The sequence below is a fragment of the Pseudorca crassidens genome, chromosome 11 (genome assembly GCF_039906515.1).
Source record: "Pseudorca crassidens isolate mPseCra1 chromosome 11, mPseCra1.hap1, whole genome shotgun sequence".
Classification (NCBI taxonomy): Eukaryota; Metazoa; Chordata; class Mammalia; order Artiodactyla; family Delphinidae; genus Pseudorca; species Pseudorca crassidens.
In genome coordinates this window covers 98405704-98430780 of record NC_090306.1, presented here as the reverse complement: position 1 = coordinate 98430780, position 25077 = coordinate 98405704, and the positions used below count along the sequence as shown (strand labels likewise).

Genomic DNA, 25077 nt, shown 5'->3' with positions numbered 1-25077 from the left:
AGATTATGATTCTTAATAATTCAGACAATATATGCCAAAAAGAACAGTGAGCTATAGATCTGAGAAGCAAAAGAATTGTACGGTTAGTACAAAAACATGAGAAAGTACAAGTGGAAGGTTCAGCTGTCTGTTTAAATCTATACCAACCCCATATTTTGTAGATATTGTAAATGGATTCAGCATGGACACTCTGATTGTCTATCTCATTGTATGACATTGTAAGGCAAGTAACTGTTATCAAACTAAGGATTTATTTTATTAGAAAAAGCGTTGACAATGGGTCGGGGGGTGTGAACTGTTAATTCCTAGAATTCGCTTGAGCTGTTTTGCTAAATTTCTGCATGGCACTACTTTGGTCAAGGCATGGCATGAAACATACTGATTAAAAGTGTTGTGAGGGCAATAAGCAAATGAAAAGATGCTCATTATCACTAACCATTAGGGAAATGCAAATCAAAACCACAATCAACGCAGCCATAAAAAAGAAATAATTCTGCCATTTGCAGCAACATGGATGGACTTGGACGGCATTAATTATGCTAACTGAAATAAGTCAAAGACAAATACTGTATGATATCACTTATATGTGGAATCTAATAAATACAACAAATTAGTGAATATAACAAAAAAGAAGCAGATTCATAGATACAGAGAACAAACTAGTGGTTACTAGTGGGGAGGGGGAGGGAAGGGGGCAATATAGGGATCGGGAAGTAGGGGGTACAAACTACTGGGTGTAAGACAGGCTACAAGGATGTATTGTACAACATGGGGAATATAGCCAATATTTTGTAATAACTGTAAATGGAGTATAACCTTTAAAAATTGTATTAAAAAAACACAGATACCCCTTCATACCCATTAGGATTGCTATTATTAAAAAAAAAAAAAAAACCCAGAATGTCATAGATATGGAGAAATTAGAACACTTATGAATTGCTAAACACAGTATGGTGGTTCCTCAAAAAATTAAACAAAGAATTGACATTTGATCCAGCAATTCCACTTCTGGGTATATATTCAAAATAAATGAAAGTCAGGTCTTAACCAGATATTTTTACTGCAACGTTCACAGCAGAATTATTCACAACAGCCTAAAGATGCAAACAACCCAAATGACCATCAATGGATGAATGGACAACAAAACACTACATACAATGGAATATTATTTAGTCTTAAAAGGGAAGGAAATTCTAATATATGCTACAACATGGATGAATCCTGAAGACATTATGATGTCTTCATCATAAGTTAGAAACAAAAGGACAAATATTGTATGACTACACTTATATGAGTTGCCTAGAGTTGTCAAATTCATAGAGACAGAAAGTAGAACAGTGGTAACTAGGGGCTACAAGAAGGGGGAACAAGAAGTTACTCCCTATTGGGCACAGAGTTTCAGCATGAAATCACGAAAAAGTTCTTGAGATGTACAGTCATGGTGATTGTACAACAATGTGAAAGTACTTAATGACACCAAACTGTACACTTAAAATGGCTAAATGGTAAATTTTATTTTATTTTATATATATATATTTATTTATTTATTTCACCACAATAAAAGCAAAGTATTGCAAGAAATTTCAGGTCAGTACAGTTTGTATCAGCCTGTCAGTAATGATAACAGTGAGATTAAAGGTTTATACTTGGTCTCTGTGAGAGCTCTGTTATCTAGCAGGAATATGCCAATGAGACCAAAACCCAAAAATCCCTAGCTGAGATTCTATCTGGGGCTCCCTGGTTCCCAGGTGTTCTATACATGCATCTGTGGTTCCCGAGCCAGAGAAAATGCACCTTGCCCGGTCCTAAGGGAGGACAACAGAAGTCTGCACCCAGCTTCTCTGGACCTGGCTGTGAGACAGCCATTGGGTGTGACAGGTATACTTACATTAATGCTGTTGCTATACTGTACCCTTCTCCTGTAATAAACTGCAGATTTGTAAGCACTGTCATTTTAGGTCCTACGAATCTTCTTTAACAAACTCTAACTGCTGCTATTATTGTAGATATGGTAAGGAAAGGAAATAAAATGAATTAATTTATGTTGTTGCAAGGAGAAACAACTAAGATCATGGGTAAAAGATACAAGAGGGATACTTGATATGCCTTGCAAGGTTCTGAGCAAGTCTCTAGACACATTCAGTAAACATCAAAGCAGAAGCTAAATGTCCATGTGCCATGAGATTACTACATTGGGTACACAACCTCAAGGTGCCCACTGAACCCTAAGAGCTGAGATTTTTTAATTTGGAAAGAACTTTTTCAGTAGGAGCCATACCTGTGATGTCAGTTTCCCAGCAATCTGCATTCGTTCAATTTCTGCAGGAGATTTGATCAGCCTGAGATGCTGTACCAGCTGCTGCACAGCCCGAACCTTGTTCTTGCTCCTGGCTTTGACCTCTGTCAACTGCTGCATGTAGTCACAGTGGAGCTGAATGTGAGGGGGCCTCATCCAGTCATACCACAGTGTATGTGTCTCGGCTTAAAACAGATTTAAAATAAAACAGCAACAAGAAATACCACCTGTCATAATGACTTGAACAAGAGTCAAAACTATAAAATATGTAGTATAGAACTCTAAAGGGTTGAACACAAACTCTCAGGACCGAAGTAATTGAAGGATTGGATCGTAAATCATTGGAAAGGCCATTCCCTGAAAACAGCAAGATATTCTGAGACTGAACAGACAGCTTTTTCTGCCCTCAAACTTCAGTGTTTTTAATAAAGATGATAGATGAGACTAAAGCTTTATGCAAGCTTTGATTTTATTATTTATTAACTGTTAAAGAACAATTATGACAATTGTTCTCCACACAACTGAGCTAGAGGCATCATTAAATAACTAAACACAAAAGGACAGAAAAAAGTACTCAGCTCATGACCTTATGGTTAAAAGTGTTCCATCCCTTACAAACAATCTCAGTATTGGTGAAAGGAGCTCTCATAGTTGATAATACATGCTAATCCACACTTACCCAGGAAATCCTTCCTTTTCCATCTGCCATGTATTCTCATTACAGACAACCACAGTTCACCATCTCACTTTAGAGACCCAAGGAAATGGTCAATTTTTGCCTGAGATATAAGATGAAGCTCATTATGAAAATCTTTTCCATTTACATCAGGTCTCTATTTGTTCCTTTCTTTTTTTTCTGACAGAAACCTATGAGTAGGGGCTTCCCTGGTGGCGCAGTGGTTAAGAATCCACCTGCCAATGCAGAGGACACAGGTTTGAGCCCTGGTCCGGGAAGATCCCACATGCCACAAAGCAACTAAGCCCGTGCGCCACAACTACTGAGCCTGTGAGCCACAACTACTGAGCCCACGTGCCTAGAGTCTGTGCTCCGCAACAAGAGAAGCCACCACAATGAGAAGCCCGTGCACCACAATGAAGAGTAGCCCCCGCTCGACGCAACTAAAGAAAGCCCATGCGCAGCAACAAAGACCCAACACAGCCAAAAATAAATAAATAAATAAATAAATAGTAATAATAAAAAAGAAACCTATGAGTAGTATTCACGACAATCTAAGTCTGAAGGTTTGTTTGTATGTTTCATACAATGGACTTTGGGACCGAAGACGGAAAAAATCCTAAAAATTTTGATCGGATATGTATTAGTGGTACAATCTCCTAAATATTTTCACTTTAAAATAAAAGTGATTTTAAATGTAGATTACAGGTAAAACTCTAATCTTATTTTCAATAGAAATTAATTGCTGTAATTTTTAAAAAGTAAAACAACCATGACCATCTGCTGTCAGCTTATAAAATCACAGACCAACCTTTTTAGGTTTTTAAACTTTCAATCTATGATCACTGGAAACAGTTTTGAAATTCTCTTTTAGAGACTGACTTCAGAAATGTTTATAAACCTTACAAGAATATGACTAAAATTTTACGATCATACATTATTTTGTCTAAAATCAAGTATTTTCCAACTTGATCATCTATCTTATTTATCAAATTCGGATCTAAGTGACTTTTGGACACTTCAAAAAATAAAATGCTTACTAGAGTTGTAGATTTGTAAGAATCACTAAGGATAGTTTATAATGCAGTGTACATTCTGAAAAGTTCCAGAAAAGGAATCCCAAAACATTCTGAGTGATAATTTCACCAGAATAAGCGTAGAGAAAATGACTATTTCAAGGGGCATGAATTCAACCGTGTACACGAACCACCTGAGAATCTTGTTAAAATGCAGATCCTGATTTAGTAGGTATGGAGTGGGGGCTGCAGATTTTACATTTCCAGTATCGATTATGCATTTGTAATTCTATAATGCATCACCAGGTGATTCTCATGCTGGTGATGAATAAATCATTCTTTGAGAATACTGCCCTTTTTTGAAGAGTTGGCAAAAGCAGTATGATAAGTAGTAATCAAAGGTCAATAGACTGGTCAGTAATCTTGAAAATCAGTAATCTTGAAAAGCAGCCCATGCTCATCCTCCACTTTAAAATTCTCTGTCTGGGATTTCAAACTAGAACAGTTAAAAGTCTCTGTGAATGAATAATCCAATGAAGATTTAGCAAATGAATAAATGAAATCTTTAAAGTCTTGTGGAAAAGATTTATATTCTTTTTTTTTTTGGCAGTACGCGGACCTCTCACTGTTGTGGCCTCTCCCGTTGTGGAGCACAGGCTCCGGACGTACAGGCTCAGCGACCATGGCTCACGGGCCCAGCCGCTCCACGGCACGTGGGATCTTCCCAGACCAGGGCACGAACCCGTGTCCCCTGCATTGGCAGGCGGACTCTCAACCACTGTGCCACCAGGGAAGCCCAAGATTTATATTCTTTTCATGGTGCCCAGGGCAATGCTGCTATGATGATTATTTTAGGAAATGAAGAACTTTGTCTAAACAGGCAAGGAAGGTCTTAGTCCCAATCTGGCCTATGATTTGACTTCTGCTCCCATTTGTTACCTTTCAGTTTTGGTACAAGATGTTGAAATTCTTCCAGCGTATAGGCTTCATCCACTCCAGTTAGAGCTATTGCTCCATCAGTACCAGATCGGGGGCCATCCCAAAGTTCTCGACTGGGATCTCTCTGAGGCACAAAAAGTATGGCCTTGTGTGCTGGTAACTGCTTGCCGGGGAGGCTTTGAAGGACCAGAATGCTATCAGGCTCTTGGAATCCACACAGGTACAGGAAATTGTTGTCTTGGTGGAACGTATAGGGGATATCATTGCTCATATAGTATGTAGGGTTGGACAGCAGTACCACTGTGTGGTCTGTACCACTCTGCCCTTGTGCTTCCTTGTGGATCAGAGATATTAGTTTGTGTCTGCGAAGTGCATATTCCACCTGGGATAGTCCTGGCGTCACCTCCCCTAGAAATGACAAAAAACAGTGATGCTTTGCATTTCTATAGTGCCAAAGTACTTAAGAGAGTTTAATATTAGATGGAGACACCCAAGTTCATTTCTTCAATTTATGCCCAATCTCCTCATAGCACACGGCAAATTAAGGAGATAACCCAGGTTTCAAATTTCTATTCCATTGCAAAAATTTGGAAGAAAAGATAATTACATGTGGTCCTGCCTGAAAAATGGGAGCATGACCCCTTAAGATCTCTTCCAGCTCTTTGGTTCATTCTTTTACTCATCCAATCAAATATTTACTAAACATTATTATATGGAAGGCATTGTTAGGCAAATAATCCAAGTTGCCCTGAAGTTTCAATATACAAGGTGAGGAGAAGGATCACATTTTCTGTGTAAGACTTCCCCAAAGGAATGTAAGCTCCTCGAAGACACAGAGTTTTGTCTGTTTGCTCAACGTTATATTCCCAGTGCCTAGAATAACAACTGGAATATAGTAGGCATTTGATAATTGTCAAATGAGCTATAGTAATTTTAGAGTTGAAGGCCAAAAAGCTTTCCCCAATTTCAAGAGTTAGAATAAATTTCTCCTTCTGAATTTCCAAAGCATAATAATATCTTTCTAACAGGGCTTTTCACTTTGTACCTTGTATTAACAGTGAGCTGGGTATACATAACCTCTTTGATGGTCAGAACCATCTTCGTATCCTTCAAAACTCTAGTAATATTATCCACCTCTTGGGGCTGTCATGAGAATCAAATTTGATAAAGCATGTGGTTCTTAAGGATTTGAAGACATCCTAGAAAATCTTTTGAAAGCTATGGATGTATTCTGTTTACTAAATGGCATGTAGGTACATACAAACATTTTTTAAAAAATTTATTTAGTTTATTTTATTTTTGGCTGCGTTGGGTCTTCGTTGCTGCATGTGGGCTTTGCTCTAGTTGTGACGAGCAGGGGCTACTCTTCGTTGCGGTGCATGAGCTTATTGTGGTGGCTTCTCTTGTTGCGGAGCACGGGCTCCAGGTGCGTGGGTTTCAGTAGTTGCGATACACGGGCTTAGTTGCTCCGCAGCAAGTAGGATCTTCCCGGACCAGGGCTCGAACTAGTGGCCCCTGCATTGGTAGGCGGATTCTTAACCACTGTGCCACCAGGGAAGCCCAAATACAAACTTTTGACATACAATTTCAAGAGTCTCAGATTCCTGTAAGCGCACGCAAAAAACCCATATTAAGAACCCCTGTGGGACCTCCCTGGTGGTCCAGTGGTTAAGAATCTGCCTTCCAATGCAGGGGATGTGGGTTTGATCCCTGGTTGGGGAACTAAGATCCCACATGCCACGGGGCAACTAAGCCCACAAGCTGCAACTACTGAGCCCGTGCACCACAACTACAGAGCCCATGTGCTCTGGAGCCTGCACGCCACACTAGAGAGAAGCCCTTGCACCACAACTAGAGAGAAGCCTGCATGCTGCAAAGAAGATCCTGTGTGCTGCAACTAAGACCAAAATAAATAAAGCCAAAAATAAATAAATAAATAAACATATATGTAAAAAAAGAAACTTTGTTATGAAGTGTTATGTGTTAGTTCTTTATTTTAGCCTTTTCTCCTTTTATTTATTATTTATTTATTTTTTTAACATCTTTAGTGGAGTATAATTGCTTTACAATGTTGTGTTAGTTGCTGCTGTGTAACAAAGTGAATCAGCTATATGTATACATATATCCCCATATCCCCTCCCTCTTGCATCTCCCTCCCACCCTCCCTATCCCACCCCTCTAGGGGGACACAAAGCACTGAGCTGATCTCCCTGAGCTATGCAGCTGCTTCCCACTGGCTATCTATTTTACATTTGGTAGTGTATATATGTCAATGCTACTCTCTCATTTGGTCCCAGCTTACCCTTCCCCCTCTCTGTGTCCTCAAGTCCATTCTCTACGTCTGCGTCTTTATTCCTGTCCTGCCCCTAGGTTCTTCAGAACCTTTTTTTTTTAGATTCCATATATATGTGTTAGCATATGGTATTTGTTTTTCTCTTTCTGACTTACTTCACTCTGTATGACAGTCTCTAGGTCCATCCACCTCACTGCAAATAACTCAATTTCGTTTCTTTTTATGGCTGAGTAATATTCCATTGTATATATGTGCCACATCTTCTTTATCCATTCATCTATTGATGGACAATTAGGTTGCTTCCATGTCCTGGCTATTGTAATATGTGTTAGTTCTTAATACTAGTACCTAACAGACTGCCTGGCTGCTAGCCCAGTGATGACTGGGTGAACGCTTCACTTCTGAAATGGAAATTATGCCTGCTTTCACTTTAGGTTCCCAGACAAAAGAACTACTAAAACAATTACTCACAAAAGCTGTATCCCTAAGCCTACACTTAACAATAATAATAGTAAAACAACATCTAATGCTTATTGAACGCTTACTACGTGTCTGTACTATTCTAATTATTTACACGTATCAACTTATTTTATCTTTACAATGACTCTATGACGTGGGGAATTATTATTCCCTGTGGTAGCCAGTCTCCACATGCAAGTATGGGAAGATAGACATGAAACACTGCTGTGTAAGAAAGTTAAATAAGAAGCTGGACAATATGTTCTCATTATGTTTAAAAAAAACAAAGGAGAGAGAAAAAAGAATTTAGAAAAGAATCAGAATTTTTATAGTGGTAACCTATGGAGAGTGACATAAACTGAAATTTTCTATTTAACATGATTTATTACATTATTTGAATTCTGTTTCAATGAGTATATACTCTTATAATTAAAGTCCCAAATAAAGAGAAAAACAGGTTAAAAAAGGGAAGCCATGGACAGTCCACTCCATACTCATAACCTACAATGGTTCTTTATCGTCTGTCAGATCAAATTCATACTCTTAAGCCACTTTAACATTTACATTTAAATGTAACATTTTAATGTTCTCTACCAGGTGACTTCAACTTATCTGGCCAACTTTTTTTGGTAACAGCTCTACTGAGATATTTTCATACCATACAATTCGCCCACTTACAAGTGTACAATTCAATGATTTTTGGTATATTCACAGATTTGTGCAACCATTACCCTAAACAATTTTAGAATATTTCATCACTCCAAAAAGAAATCCCATGCCAATCAATAGTTACTCCCTGTTTCCTCCGAATCCAATTCAGCCCTTGACAACGACTAATCTATTTTCTGCCTCTCTGGGTTTGTCTACAGTACAGATTTCATATAAATGAAATCACACAAGATGTGTTCTTTGGTGACGTGGCCAACTTTTTTCTTATCATTCCCCCAATTATTCTGAAATTAATTCCTTCTATATCTTACATAAGTCCAACCTGTTACCTTCCTTACAGTGTGTCCCCTTTCTAAAATTTCTTCTCCCTCCAAAGCAATTCCACTCAAGACTTGGAGCTCAATATATGTTTGTTTTTAGACCCTTCTGATTCAAAAGGCTTTCTTGGTTAGCCCAGATCATGTTGATTTGTTCCTTTGAATTACATTTTTTTTAAAATCAACTATTTCATTTTCATATACACATCTTATAGTTGTGCATAAATGTAATCATACCATACTCTTTCAATAGTTAAACACTTTTCCCCCATTTCTTCATTGTTTGAGACCTCACTCCCCTTCCCTCCTTCTACCCACATTAGAACCACCCCCATATTTGTAATTTAGTACGTATCCTTTCCTATTTTTCTCAATACTCATATAATCACATACACATATACCTGCATTTAGGGTTTTTTGAGTCACTAGTGTTTTACAAAAATGGGATACTACACAGTCTTGTGTTTATGTTGTCTTTCTAACACAACAATACCTCATAGAAGTCCCTCCCACCAACTTATTTAGCATAGCTTCCACTCATTCTGCTTGATGTCTCCATATTATTTCTTGGGGGAATGTATCATAACTTCCTGATCCATTTCCATACTGGTGGGCATTCATATTATTTTCAGCTTTTTGCTGCAATAATGAACATCTTTCTACTTATATACATAGGGTACTTTTAAATGCCCTATGTACTGTTGCTTTTATTTCTGTGGGATAGTCCCAGGAGAGAAATTAGTGGATCAAAGTCCTTTGAGTTTTCTTAGTACTCATGTTCAGTACATACAACTCAGCTGTTTATGATTACTTTGGAACTGTCTAGTTGTTTTACCTATGCATAGTTTATCTCTCCAGAAAATTCTGTAGTTCTATCCCATTAATAATTTTTTATTTAACTTTTATTTACCTACAATATAAAAATTTACATTTTTATTAACAAAATTGGTAAGAAACAAAAGAGATAAATAAGAGAGGGCCTTACAGGCCAGGCAAAGCAACAGAGTTGGTCCTAGAAAAGCTCACATCACATTTCTTTCTCTGAGGATTGAGTTGGCTAAGAGTCCCCTAGGGCTCTAGGGCAGAATATCGAACTTTATACCAGAGCCCAAGAACAGCTTAACTATTTATCTCCCTGATAATTATTCATGTTAAGTCTGCCACTGTTACTCAATATTGGAAATTTCCTAATTTACCCAAGCAGCAAATACTCTTTTCTAAAAGCAGAGGCTGGTTAAAATTGGTGGATTATCCAACTTTTCCTTTTTGTCATTTTACTTGGTCCCTATCCTATGCTTTGCTTTTGGTCATTTCCCAGCTATGGTCCATGTAATAAAACTAAACTTAAAAAATCAATTCATTGTGTTTTTAAAAAAACTTTGGAAATAAGAAGAAAATTCACAATATTAATGATCTTAATCAATGTGTTATCTCTCATTTTCATTAATAACAGAGTATACATATATGTATATTAGGAAGTAACTTCTGAAAAAAAGATAAAATTATTTAAAAATCAAAGCAGGATTGCAAAACCACCTTTTTCGCCCTTCAAAGCACTCCTCGTTGCTGAATCTAATTTCATACAAACGACTATATGAGAAATATTTATTTAAAACACTGACTACATTTTCCCAAGCTTACTAATTGTAAACACTATACAGTGACCATTAACTATATGCTTCCAAACTTCTGAAATTTCGAAGAACTCTTCATCACAACAGAAAAATTAACCAAGGAAAAACACACCTTATCAACTGAAGGAGGGAAAAAAAGTGTGATAAAGCAATGAACTTCAACCCTAGAGGTAAACCTGGCAGTTGTTATGGCCTTTGATCATAGAACTAACCATTATAGTCAATCTAGCCTGACTTTCTTCAGATAAAACTGCATCTGAACAGACATTCTGGTAACTTTGTCAAATTGTAAAGTATTAAGAAGCAAAGTCAGTATTTTGTCATGTGGAGTCAATTAAGGATAGAAGGGCTACTCTAACAAGTTGTCTAACAAGCAATCAAATGCCTAGATGCCACAATCTGGACTCTGTAAATAACAAAGTCTCACAATCAATCCTGAGACTGTGCAGCCAAGAAGAAAAGCTCCTCCAGGACATCTAGGATTGGACCTCTCGAGAGAATAAGAAAAATGTTCTTCATATTTTATCAGCCAGGCAGAAAACCCAGAGAGGAGAAGTTTTATGAAGACAGAAAATGGATGGAAATATGCAAGTCTTTGCTACAATCTAGGTATGTATTTTAATTATTTCCTGAAACTAACTAGGTTAGGATTTTAACGTGGCCTGAAGCAGTGTCCTTGAATTCTGTTTAATATTAGGAGTTTTTTATTGTATATAAAGAAGTAGTGCATAAAATGATCTATTACTATGTAGTTGGAAAATGGGGGTAAAGAAAAAGCTAATAAACATTTCCTTTATAAAGTAAAACACAGATCTCTCTGAAAAAAATGAAATGATCAAATAAATAATTTAAAAATACTCTCAATGGATTTTATTTGCATATACTGAGCAAAACAAGCCAGACAGAAAGGGTTCATACTGTATGATTCCACTTACACGAAACTCAAGAACAGGCAAAACAATCATGTTGATAGAAACTAGAGCAGTGGTTAAGGATGGAGGTGGGGACTGACTAGAAGGGTATGAGGGGACTTTCTGGGGTGACGGAAATGCCCTATATCTTGAATGGGGTATGGGTTATGTTGGTGTACCTTTGTCAAAACTCACTGAATTGCATATTTAAGCTCTGTGCAATTCACCTAATGTAAATTTTATCACATTAAAAAAAAAAAGTATAGCTGGCCCTCCATATCCATAGGTTCTGCATCTGGGGATTCAACCAACCACAGGTCAAAAATATTTGGAAAAAAAATTCCAGAAAGTCGCAAAAAGCAAAACTTCAATTTGCTGTGCATGAGCAACTATTTACATAGCATTTACACTGTATTAGGTATTGTAAGTAATCTAGAGATAGACTATAGTATATGGGAGGATGTGCATGGATTGCAGTCATATACTATGCCATTTTAGGTAAGGGACTTAAGCATCCGCAGATTTTGGCATCTGAGAGGGTCCTGGAACCAATCCCCTAAGGATACCAAGGGATGACTATACCACTCTCTAAAGCTGAAATAACTTTTACATCAAGACTTCTCTCACTTGAATTTCTTCTTACCAAAAATATTATATCAAAAAAAAAGACTTAAAAAAATTCCTATATAGTATTCTTTGGCATGGGTATTATGTGCTGGTTTGTGGTTAAGTGTGGACTCAGACTTTTGCTGAGTTGGAATTCTGGCTTAACAACCTACTGAGTGACTTGGGGAGAGCTACCAAACTGTTCTGTGCCTGTGTCCTCATCTGTAAAGTGGAGATAATAATAGCACCCACTTCACAAAGTTGTCAGGAGGATTTAATAAGTTAATGAAATACTTAGAACAGTTAGCACTATATAAATATTAGTTATAATTATTACCACAATAAATAATTTACACTTGAAGAGGTTGTCATCCTGGTAATACAAAGCCAGGTAGGATCTTGAAAGAGTAAAATTTATAGGGATGACCATTATCCCTATCAAAGTAATTATTTACATGAAAGCCCTGAATTATCTGGTTTTCTCACACAATGACAAGAATGAGTTAAGTGATTCAGGAGCTTTTTTTTTTTTTCTTTTGTGGTACAAGGGCCTCTCACTGTTGTGGCCTCTCCCGTTGCGAAGCACAGGCTCCAGACGCCGCAGGCTCAGCGGCCATGACTCACGGGCCTAGCCGCTCTGCGGCATGTGGGATCTTCCCAGACCGGGGCACGAACCCATGTCCCCTGCATCGGCAGGCGGACTCTCAACCACTGCGCCACCAGGGAAGCCCTATCTGTATTCTCTAATTTGTCTATCATATATATGGAACTTGTATAATAATTAGGAAAGAGACTGAGATATTTTCCAAAAGTTTAAAGTACTGGCAAGTACTGGGGAAATATTCCAAACATGAAACCTTTTGGAGCAAACCACATAATAGAAACATACTTTTAAACCCCAAACTAACAAACTGACCTTGGCTTTGTAAAAGAGATTTTAAAAAAAGTATTAAATGCCTCTTAATTTTTCTTAATAATTGACTCTTCCTCCACCCCTCAATTATTTTAACACTCCTGTAAGTTTTGCTTCTCTACGTGGAGAAAGATAAGTGATTAACACTTTGGCTATTGTATATCCGGTGGTTTCTTTAACACTGATAATTCTCTTTTAAAATTCTATCTACTTTTATCCCTTCTCACTTACCCCAATCCCTATTGTACAGGGAGAATAAAAATTATGATAGGTGGGCTTCCCTGGTGGCACAGTGGTTGAGAGTCTGCCTGGCAATGCAGGGGACATGGGTTCATGCCCTGGTCCGGGAAGATCCCACATGCCACGGAGCAGCTGGGCCCGTGAGCCATGGCCGCTGAGCCTGTGGCGTACGGAGCCTGTGCTCCGCAACGGGAGAGGCCACAACAGTGAGAGGCCCGCATATCGCAAAAAAAAAAAAAAAAAAAAAAATTATGATAGGTATTCCTTTTCCCCCATAGTTTATATGAACATATGTATATATATGAACTTGTATGTGTGTATTTATTTACATTCATTTTTAACATAGTTAACATGCACATAACACAAATAACAGTCTAGATACAGAGGCCATCATCTTGACAATATGATTACTAGTTTCAAGGCCTGGAAAATGCAGCTCACCATGTAAAAGTATCTCACCACGAGAAATCAGTAATTTTCAAAGCTGGTAAAACTTAGTATTAAATTGAAGCTACAGGTAGGTTGACTGGATGGAGAAATACTTAAATTAATATCAACTGTATTGCTATTAAGCTTACCTTACAGCTTTGAAAAACTCTGATTTCCTGTGTGTTTCAGTGGTGAGCTGCATTTCCTGAGGCTCAGCCGACTTCCCAGCAGGAATTCCAGTCTGATGAAGAATCAGCAAAAGGAAGCCCTCACTGAGAGACACACTGGTATCATTCACTGAGTGGAGACAGTGAAAGAGTAACATATTTCCAAAGGCAATTTAGATTATTAATATATATGCTTACACAGTAAATACAGATTTAACTTCGCATGGCAGAAGCAACAATTAATCTCCCTTGAAAACCTGACTGATTTTTCTCCAAAGCATTTGGTTTTACCCTGCCTACCTCTTTGGGATGATATTCATTCATCATAGTTCATCCCTTAAGTGTCTTTAAAAAAAAAAAAAAACACAAAAAACCTTAGGTATGAATTTGAACAATAGTGATGACACATCTTCCAGCAGGAACGCTGGAATCTTAAAGTAGAAAAAAAAAATTAGTGAAGTAAACCTTTATCAACTTTTTGCATCACCTTTATCACTGTTACCACTTCTCAAAGTTGTGACAATCACATCTGGAAATCTTGTGTAACCTATATAAAAATATTTTTCTTAATATTGACATGAGCATTTAATGCTTTCAAGAAAAATGTTTCCTAAAATGTCTTTAACACAGTAGTTCACAAAGAATCAATAGTTAGAACACAGTTCTAGACACCATGTTTTAGAAAGTAACAGAATTTTTCTTTAAAAACATCTTGAAATACATACTTTTCACTGATAATTCTGAATTATAAGGCTAATCGTATTTATTGCTCTAGATGGTGCTGTCTATACAGTACTATTAGCCACATGTAGCTGTTTAAATTTAAATTAATTAAAATAAAATTTTAAAAAACTTAGTTCCTCAGTTGCACTAGCAACATTTTAAGTGTACAGTAGCCACTTGTGTATAGTGGCTACTGTATTGGACAGCAAAGCTCTAGAACATTCCCACTGCTGCAAAAATTCTATTGGATAGCACAGTTCTAGACAAAGCCCCTAAAGAGAGAGACAGTCATTACAGTTAAAAGGCCTTACCTGGTCTGAGGAGGTGTGGGTGTGTAAAGGGGCTGGGCTGGCCTAAGTATCGGTTTGGAATCCTCCTCTCTGGGATGGGCTGCAGGGAGTACCTTCGCTGTGAACATGACATGCATCCTGAAGGAGAGATAAAGAGGATGAAATGGAATAGTGTACCTAGAAAGTCCTGACAGTATATACACATTTATCTACCTCCAGCAGTAGGATGCTTTAGAAAAATGCAAATTAGTATCTCCTTCAGTATTTATATGGTCCTTCCTCTGGGCCAGCCAGAGCCTGTGTTGGGCCTTAGGGATACAGAAATGAGATTATCTTTACCTTTAGTGACTTTAGTCTACCTGAATATAATAGAGGTATATATACATACGGTATGATTAACGTATGAATAGGAGCTATGGGAACAGAAGAAAGACAACAAACAAAAGCAGGGGAGGGGGTAGGAAGTATTTCATTGAGGTAGTGTTATGCTGTGTCCTAAAATTCAGAAAAAGAGAATTAACATTTTTATTGAGAATATGTGAAGTTTGAGAAAATATGCACATCTTATCTCATTTAATCTTGGAATGTTAGAGCTAGTGAAATATCTGAAAAATGCTTAATCATATTTAGCCCATAAGAAGTAATATTATTAGCATTCATTCAGCAAGATTTATTAAGTGTGTGATTGGCACATGCTGGGAAAGACACAAGAATAACACAAGACTATCTGTCCTGGTCTGGAAAGAACATACAGTCTAGTGGAGGTGAGACAGAGCAATACTACATTGTGAACGCAGTGGTGGATTCATACACAAGGTTTTTGAGAGCACAAAAACTAACACAACGCTGTGGGACGGGTACAATGACGATAGGACAGTGATCTGGGGAACAGAGAAGCACACTACAGGCACTTGTGTGAGACTGCAGAAGTAGAAATGCCTACTCTGAGTAGGAATTAGTCAGTGAAAGTGACAAGGGGAGCTGAAGGTATCACGAATGAGATTATGAAAGGGAAGGCATAGAAAGCACCACATTCACATGTGCCCATGTGTGCGTGTAGAGGGAAAAGGGATAGAAAGAGAATTTCAGGTCAGTGTTGCTGCTGGTGGGAGAGGAAAAGATCAGCAAGGTAAGGATCAAACCATTGAAGGCTTTGTACACCAAACTAAGGAATTAGATTTTTAACTGTTATGTGAGGTAGGCATTATCATCGCCTTCTTTTTTATTTTTTTTTAACAAATAAGGAATCAGACTCAGAGAAGTAATTTGTGCAATGTTACACAGTTAGTACTAGGGAAGCTGGGATTCAAACTCAGTTTTATTTAACTTCAAAATCTTTGCTCTTATCCCTCTACTCTGTCACTCAGTAAGTCTTCTCTGCTAAATCCCAACAATACAATTAGTACTGTACAATCTCCCCGTGAACGTACAATCACTACCACAGCAAAACGCGGTAAGTCTGGATCAAGTTAAAGGTTTTAGTAGGGATTATAAAGCATGAATGACAGCGTATGTATTTGGAGAGTTAAGAAGTCTTAAACATTAACTTTGAATTAAATTTACAAAGGGTTATTGAGAAAAATTATAGCTTCTTGAATGATTGAAAAGACAGAGAAAATGGTACAGGTTTCCAGGCAGTATGAAAATACAGTTAAGAATAGTGGAAAATGAGAAAAAGGACAAAATATTAAGTATTTCCTGGAATCTGTCTTTAGAAAATGTACAGAATACATATTAAGGAATATGCCCAGTCTACACAGGTTGAAAGCTTAACAAAGATGAGGCAAGCAATTTACAAAAATACAGAGAAACCTGCTAAGTGACACCACAGGGAAGCAATCAACAAAGACACTACCAGACAAACAATTCAGCTTTTTCCACATAAATTCTAAGGCAGGTAGGGGTGGTAAGGTATGGAAGGGGGAATCTATAGATTGAGCCTTAAAAGACATTATCAACCAACTGTAATATGTGAACCTTAACTGGATCCCGATTCAAGCAACAAACTGTAAAACAAATACATTATATTTATGAGATCACTGGAAATTGGGACAGTGATTGCATATTTGATGGTATTACGGAAGTAATATTTGTTTTAACGTGTGATAATGGTGTTGTGATTATGTTAAAAAGAAACTTATCTTTTAGAGATGTAAATAGAAATATTTACAGATGAAGTGATATGATCTCAGGTTTGTCTCAAAATAATATGGGGGTGGGGTGGATTGCGGAGAGGATGAATGGGGATTTGAATGAAACAAGACTGGCCATGAGTTGATAATTATTGAAGCTGTGTGATGGGTACATCAGAGTTCATTATACTACTCTACTTGTGTATATGTTTGAAATTTTCCATAATAAAAAAGTTGAAAAAAAAAGAAAGATGAAGCGACCATAGAGAAAAATGAAGGAAATAAGCATGTGCTCCGGAAGGCAATCTAAGACAAAGAATTAAAGGCAGCATGGTATAGTAGAAAAAAGTGCTAGTTCTAGTTTAGTTCTACTATCTACATGATCTTGGCATGTTACATAACTCCTCTGTACTTATTTCTTCACCTGTGAAATAAAGCCGTTATATTAGGTAGCGGCTTTCAAATTTTTAAAACCAAGACCCACAGTAAGAAATATATTTTACACAGTAACCTAGTATATACAGACATATATATGTATAATGTATATAGAAATTTCACTAAATACTATTCTTTCTGTGACTGTTATTTTGCTGCCCTATTCCATTAAAAATAAGCTTGCCTCAGTGCACTAAAATGATTTTATTACTGCAGTGTCTGGAATGGTGGCCCCCAGAAGATACGTCCACATCCTAATCTCCAGAACTTGTGACTGTTAATTGGAAAAAGGGTTTTTGCAGATGTAATTAAGGAACTTGAGATGAACGGATCATCCTGCATTATCTGGGTTGATCCTAAATCCAATGACATGTGTCCTTGTAAGAGAAATGCACAGGGAGAATTGAGACAGAAGAGGAGGAAGCACTGTAACCATGGAGGCAGAAACAGAAGAGATGTGGCCACAAGCCAAGGAATATGTATAGCCACCAGAAGCTGGAAGATGGGAAGAACGGATTCTCCCCTAGTGCCCCGGGAACGAGTGTAGCCCTGCTGACACATGATCTCGGGCTTCTGGCCTCCAGAACTGTGAGACAATACATTTCTGTTGTTTTAAGCAGACATGTTCATGGTAATTTGTTATGGTAGCCTCAGGACTAATACAATGACTTACTAAGGTTGAAATAAATATGTCAAGTGCTTGATTATTTTTTCATAGTTCACAAATTCTTCATTTTTTCAAACCAAAACATGGAACAACTGAGAAGTAAGTTATTAAAGCTCAGTAACCCAGAGGTCATATTATGCAAGAGGTATGCTGTGGCCATAAACAACAGCTCCCACTGGTTTATAAGGCACTGTTTGAGGCTTCCAGGAAAATATAGGGGAAATAGTCCAGAAGGTTAAGGATGGTCTGGTATGACTCTGGACTAGCTCTGTTTGGAAGGTCTAGTGCCTACCCCAACCTCATAATGACACCATAATGCAGCCCTCCCTGACATAAGCTTGTAACTCTGCTTGCCATATAATCAGTATCCTAATGTGTCCTAGCAGTGGTCCATGGTAATAACAGTCTTCAATGTAAAAATGTGCCTATCTGCAGTCACTGCCTCTACCACCATCACCAGCAGAGCCTAAGCTGAGAGGAAACCACGGTTCTCACTACCCTGAGCACCCCTTTCCAACCATCTGTTACAACATAGTGGATTACTATGAAGTTCTAGAATTGCAGAGATATACTTCACCTGTGGACATTAAAAAGGCTTATTGAAAAGTGGCACTTAAATGGCACCCTGATAAAAATCCAGAAAATAAAGAAGCCGAGAGAAAATTCAAAGAAGTAGCTGAGGCATATGAGGTATTATCAAATGATGAAAAACGGGACATTTATGATAAATATGGCAAAGAAGGATTAAATGGTGGAGGCAGAAGTCATTTTGATGATTCTTCTGAATATGGCTTCACATTCCGTAAGCCAGATGATGTCTTTAAAGAAATTTTTCGTAAAAGGGACCCATTTTCATTTCATTTCTTTGAAGACTTGCTTGAGGACCTTTTTTGAAGACCTTTTAAATAACCCAAGAAGCTCCTATGGAAGCAGAAACAGAGGTAAAAGATCTTTTTCTCTACATCCAGTGAATATCCACCTTTCGAGAGATTTTCTTCATATGATACAGAATATATACCATGTGGTTCACTGGGCCATGAGGGCCTTAGTTCATTCTCTTCCCTGACATTTGACGACAGTGGGATGGGCAACTACATATCTGTTACAACTTCAGGTAAAACTGTTAATGGCAGAAATACCAATACAAAGAGAATTATTGAGAATGATCAAGAAAGAGACAAAGACAATGGTGAGTTGAAGTCCTTTCTTTTAAATGGTATGGCAAATGAAGAGAGCTTTGCTGAAGAATGCAGTTGGAGAAGACGGTCATTCAACAATTATTCACCAAAGTCCTGCAGCCCCAAACATGTATCTCAATATACTTTTGCAACTGGAATCCCTCTATTTTCTCAGCAGGATTCAAAGAAGGTGGTAAGAGGAAAAAAAAGAAGCATAAAGAGGTACAGAAGAAGAAGTCAACTAAAAGGAATCATTAAATTGACTCTTCAGACACATTATGTTCATATAACATTTGAACACAGCTCTTTATGTGCTTCTTCTTTTAAAATTTTATTTTATTTATATTTTTATACAGCAGGTTCTTATTAGTTATCCACTTTATTCATATTAGTGTATATATGTCAATCCAATTCATCACACCATCTTTGTGTGTTTCTGTTAGAGTTTTGCAGACAATATTTGTTTAATACCACACTAAGATTATGTTTTTAACGTATTTAGCAGGACTGTAAACATCTGATGAGTGGCTGTTTGGATTAGGTATGTTAGAAAAAGATGAATTTGTGGTAACAGTGATACTAAGAACTTAGAAAACAGCAAAGATTAATGAGTTTTGAAATTTTAGCTAAGGTAGCCAGGAAAAAGATCTAAATGAAATGAAGGAGTTAGCCATGTGGATATTTGGTCAAAGAAGATTCCAGGCAGCAGGACTAGCAAGCGAAATGTCCCTAAAGCAGACTGTGTAAGGTGTGTTTGAGGAACATGGAGATCAGTGTGGCCAGTTATGAGAGCAAGTAGTTGAAGTAAGAAAGGTAACAGAAGAGCAGATTATGCAGGGACTGCTAGATCACAGTATGAACTATGTTATAATTGTCAGACAGGAAGCCAATGGAGGCTGTGAGCAGAAGAGTGACATAATCTGACATACTTAAACAGGCCTGTGCTGGTTGCCGTCATTAAAAACAGACTCTAAGTAAGCAGGGGTAAAAGCAGGGAAATGCAGGCTACTGCCACAATCCAGGCCAGAGACTGCAGTAGCTTGGCCAAGGTGGTGGAGGCGGTGGTGGTAAAGAGAGATCAGACTCTGGATATATTCTAAAGGTAGGGCCAAATGGAATTTGCTGACAGACTGGATGTGGGGTATGACAGAAGTCAGGATTTTTGGCCTTAGCAACTGAAAGAAGAGAAGTGCCATTAATCTGAGATAGGCCTGGAGGTGTTAAATTTTGGATGTGCTACATTCAAGGTACCCGAATTTATTAAGCAGCAAAAAAAGAATTTCCTACGTTGACTTGCATCCTGCATGTTCCCTGTCATTGAATTCTTCCTTTTTTTTTAACAAATAGATCTTATTGATCATATTAATCTTTTATCTTAGAAATATAATTACTATAAATTTTAATGTGACCAGAAGATAGAAGCAAATAATCTAGTAGCACTTAAAACCCAACCACCTTTCGAAAAACATAGTTCAGTGATATATAGCAATGCAACAAATTTTGAAACCAGAAAAAATTCTAGAATCGACTATTTTTTTTTTTTTCGGTATGCGGGCCTCTCACTGTTGTGGCCTCCCCCGTTGCGGAGCACAGGCTCCGTACGCCGCAGGCTCAGCAGCCATGGCTCACGGGCCTAGCCGCTCTGCGGAATGTGGGATCATCCCGGACCGGGGCATGAACCCGTGTCCCCTGCATCAGCAGGCGGACTCTCAACCACTGTGCCACCAGGGAAGCCCTAGGATCAACTATTTTTAAACGACTGCTAGAATAAAGCGTGAGCTCTTGTTTTGTTTGATTTTTAGTTGGTAGGTGGGTGGGGAGGAAAGTTCATTTATTCTACAGGAGAGACTGGGGACAATTAGCGTTTAATGCTTATTTGCAGAAAATAAAATCATAAAAGCTCAGAGTATTTTAAATGCCACTTATATAAAATGTGACATTTAGTAGAATTTATTTATTGTTACACATGTGGGACTAATCAGACTTAGAAAAAATGCAATTTTTCAACAAAAGCAAAAACCAGTGTCTCTGAAAATTTGAGAATGCAATAACATGCCCTCTGGTCCATTTTTCATTTTATTCTTAACAGATAACTAAAAATTCAGATTTAATCTTATTCAATACCTTAAAATTATTCGTTTCCTACTGCCTAGAGGAAAAAGCTCAATGTTGCTTAACATAATATACAAGACACTCCACGAGCCAGCCACCAGCTTTCTTCCCAACTTGACTTTCTATCATGTGTCTTCTTACACATCTCATGCTTGAGCCCAACTTTTCCCAAACGGTGTTCAAAGGGATACCAGTTCAAGACTCACCAGAGAAAAAGGGCTCCATGGTCAAATACATTTTGCAAATTAATGTCAAAGACATTTCCCTCTTAGAGACATGGAAATAGTCTATTATGAGCACTATAAAATGCAGTATTCCCCATACTTATTTGACCACAGAACCCTCTTGGTGTAACAGCTACTAACATGCCCAGCAACATATTTCAAAAAAGCTCCAGGCTTATTAATGATGCAAAGCTTTGTACCAGTCATTCTGTTTCAGAGTTCTGGGCCTTTGCATTCATTCTCTCTGCCAGGATGGCTCCATCACTCTAGTTGGCTTGGTGAATTTAAGCCTTCTTTCAAGTCTCAACTCTCCTAACCTTTGAAGTCACGCCCATGTTTCCTCTTTGCCCCTCTCTGCCCCCGGAAAATATCAACACTTTTTCCTTCTCCCCACAAGTATGTTACATTACAATTACTTGCTTTTTAATTTATTTATTTATTTATTTATTTATTGTGGTATGCGGGCCTCTCACTGCTGTGGCCTCTCCTGTTGCGGAGCACAGGCTCCGGACGCACAGGCTCAGCGGCCATGGCTCACGGGCCCAGCCGCTCCATGGCATGTGGGATCTTCCCGGACCGGGGCACGAACCCACGTCCCCTGCATCGGCAGGCAGACCCTCAACCACTGCGCCACCAGGGAAGCCCACAATTACTTGCTTTTTTGTCCGTCTCGCATGATGGTAGAAACTTTTTTTATGTGCTTAGTTCTCCTATGTGGTGCTCAATTAATGTTCATAGAATTAACTGCAAACAGGCTTTTAAAAATTATTTTCTACTTATTCTTTAATGTTTTCAATATTTCCCTTCCTCATCTCACACTTATATTTAAATGATCTAGTCTTTTAAAATATAAAACTTACTTATGCATCATTAATGCTTTATTTTGCTTTTTCTCAAATGACTAGGTGTTAATAACTATATCACAACTAATGAAATCACACTCTTAATTAGCCAAAGCTTTTTCACTTTAGGAATGCATGACTTTCACAGAATAGGAAGTTACCTATGGTACTCAATACCCTGTTCCCAGAGTCTTCCTAAGGAAAAGCACCCAAGAGCACCACAGACATTTGAAGTTCTATTTATGAACATCTAAAGTCGGTGGAATTTTCAAATTCTAAAACTTTATAAAATCCCAGAATAACATACTTACAACCCATTACTGCCTTTCTTGGGCTCCCATGTCACTTGAGTCAAGACTCTATTACCATCCTTTGCTATATATATTCATTTATTTGTTGCTTCTCTATCATCTGACTAGACTGTAACTCCAGGGAAGTGGAGATTCACCCACAATGACTGCTAACCCAAAAGTTACTGAATGAAGATACATTCTTTCTGGCTCAATAAAAAGGTCCAAAAGGACTCTACTAAGCAGAGTAAGACCTAGCAGAGAGGTATAACAGAAAAAGGACTAGATGGGAATCATACAACTAACATTCCTGACTTGCTACTTGTGATATCGTGTTAGTTTCAGTTCCCCATCAGTAAAATGATATTTGCTCTAACTTACTGGACTTGTGAAGATCCAAGGAGATCATTCATTCATTCAAAAAGCCTATATATGTATATTATGATGTTAATATGAGAGGTGGTTAAATTTACTTATTCCACTGAAGCAAAATGAAGCATAATGACTACATTTTTCCAGGACACTGGTGTGTATAATCCAGTACCTACCTCTAAATTTTGATTAATCAGGTTTTACACAAAGCCTCAACAAATGGAAAAAATGTTACAAGCGAAGAATGGTTCCAGCTCTAAATCACAAGTTATGGCCTCTGTGATCAAGACTGACTAACTGTGGGCTTCCCTGGTGGCGCAGTGGTTGAGGGTCCGCCTGCCAATGCGGGGGACACGGGTTTGTGCCCCGGTCAGGGAGGATCCCGCACGCCGCGGAGCGGCTGGGCCCGTGAGCCATGGCCGCTGGGCCTGCGCTTCCGGAGCCTGTGCTCCGCCACGGGAGAGGCCACAGCGGTGAGAGGCCCGCGTACCGCAAAAAAAAAAAAAAAAAAAAAAAGACTGACTAACTGCATATCTATTCACCTACTCCCATGGAGAGGGACAGCTTTATGGAACTTAAGTGTTAGAAGCAAAGAGCAAGTTCTGTGCACTGAACAATGATTACTTTTTAGTTTTACTTTCTAGAGTAAGGAGTAAGTCTTGATATAATTACCATTCCATTTTCAATAAATTCAGGTATACCAACGTAAGAAACACATGTCAAGACTTAACACTGGTGTCAAATACCATATGCTCCGGCTCACACATTGTTCACCTATCGGCCCCCAAAACTAAAATATGATCCAATGGCAGATCTGCCTGAAAGACGATTCAGCTTTCACCGATCAAGCTTCATGTTCACTGCTTGCGACAGAATACACCCTAAAAAAATGCCCCGCCCCCCATTCCTGGACTACTCTATCTTGCCTTTTCTTTTTTTAAGTTTTTTTTGAATTTTATTTAATTTATATTTTTATACAGCAGGTTCTTATCAGTCATCCATTTTATACACGTCAATCCCAATCGCCCAAATCATCACACCACCACCCCCACCCCTCCGCGGCTTTCCCCCCTTGGTGTCCATACGTTTGTTCTCTACATCCGTGTCTCAACTTCTGCCCTGCAAACCAGTTCATCTGTATCATTTTTCTAGGCTCCACATATATGCGTTAATATACGGTATTTGTTTTTCTCTTCCTGACTTACTACCTTGCCTTTTCGAGCAAGGCTTTCAGACATAAAAAGCCTCAGGAGTATTTTCAAATATTACCTCTTCTGAGAGGAACTACTCAAAGGATGTGTAGTACTAAACATGTGTTTCCTGTACATTCTGCAGCCAGCTCTCACGTCTACTCGTTGAAAACACGAAAATCCGACTGTAAGTTAACCTAACAGAAACAAGAGCTACGTGATGTGAGACACTGTGTCACCTGGGCAAGTGTGATAACTGACACAACTTCCATGAGTCCAAGTTACTTTGAAGACAGCCCCTCTGGGAAGACAGCACACCCTTTTCTCTCTGCAGTCATTTCAACCTCTTAGAATACCTCAACTGCAGAAAGAACCCCGGGCCCACCCTTTTCCAGGGACAGGGGGTAGAGAAGAAATCCAAGGAGCGCACAGAGGGTTTGGGAGTGGAGACCCCAGCAGAAGAGTCCACTGAAGCAGGGGTCGCCTCAGACCAACCTGGACCCCTCTGGTGCGCCTCAGGCTTCTCAGAGCAAGCCCCGAAGGAGACACTGTGGGAGGTGAGTCTAACCTGAGAGGCTGCGGGCGCTTGCTACCGCGGGAACAAGCTTAGTTGCCGAGAGTATCCAAGGCATAACCGCCACGCTTGCACTTCAGGAAGGAAACGCGGAAAACTGACGATGATGCCGCCGCCGCCGGCAGGGTTGAGTCGCCCGGAAACCAGGCCAGGCGTCCCTCCCCTTCCGGCCGGCGCTGCTCGACGGGCTTTCCTCCCACAGGGGCGCAGTATGTTGACGTCACGCCCGGCGCTGTGACCGCCGCTCCGGCCGGAGGGCCACCCTGGCGTCATGACGTCATGTTCCATTTAACGGCCACAGTCACAGAATATTCTATTCTAAATGAGTCCCCGCAGGGGCTGACAGCTCCCGCCTCCTTGAAAGCACCGGATAGGAGGTTGATCCATCTAGAGCACTGTTCTGAGTGAAGATAAGAATCCGTGCATGGAGAGGCAGGCACCAGCACGAACAGCCACACTTCTAGAAGATTCTAGCCAGTGCAC

The 25077-nt window shown here is 38.8% G+C and overlaps 2 protein-coding genes across 2 annotated transcripts in view; one reads left to right on the top strand and one right to left on the bottom strand.

Moving 5' to 3' along the window:
- Window positions 1-25046, bottom strand: part of XPNPEP3 (X-prolyl aminopeptidase 3) — a 60344-nt gene extending 35298 nt beyond the window's left edge. The window contains exons 1-4 of the mRNA XM_067698191.1: window positions 24589-25046; window positions 14600-14716; window positions 4928-5335; window positions 2279-2481 (exon numbers count right to left, since the gene is read on the bottom strand). Of these exons, the coding sequence (XP_067554292.1) occupies window positions 2279-2481; window positions 4928-5335; window positions 14600-14716; window positions 24589-24652 (792 nt within the window). The 5' untranslated portion in view covers window positions 24653-25046. The remainder of the gene's footprint in view (window positions 1-2278; window positions 2482-4927; window positions 5336-14599; window positions 14717-24588) is intronic.
- DNAJB7 (DnaJ heat shock protein family (Hsp40) member B7) lies at window positions 17623-19248 on the top strand. The gene is given in 5 exon segments (XM_067698596.1): window positions 17623-17733; window positions 18248-18703; window positions 18705-18756; window positions 18759-19136; window positions 19139-19248. Coding segments are annotated over 5 exon segments (1107 nt in total).
- Window positions 25047-25077: the final 31 nt, after the last annotated feature.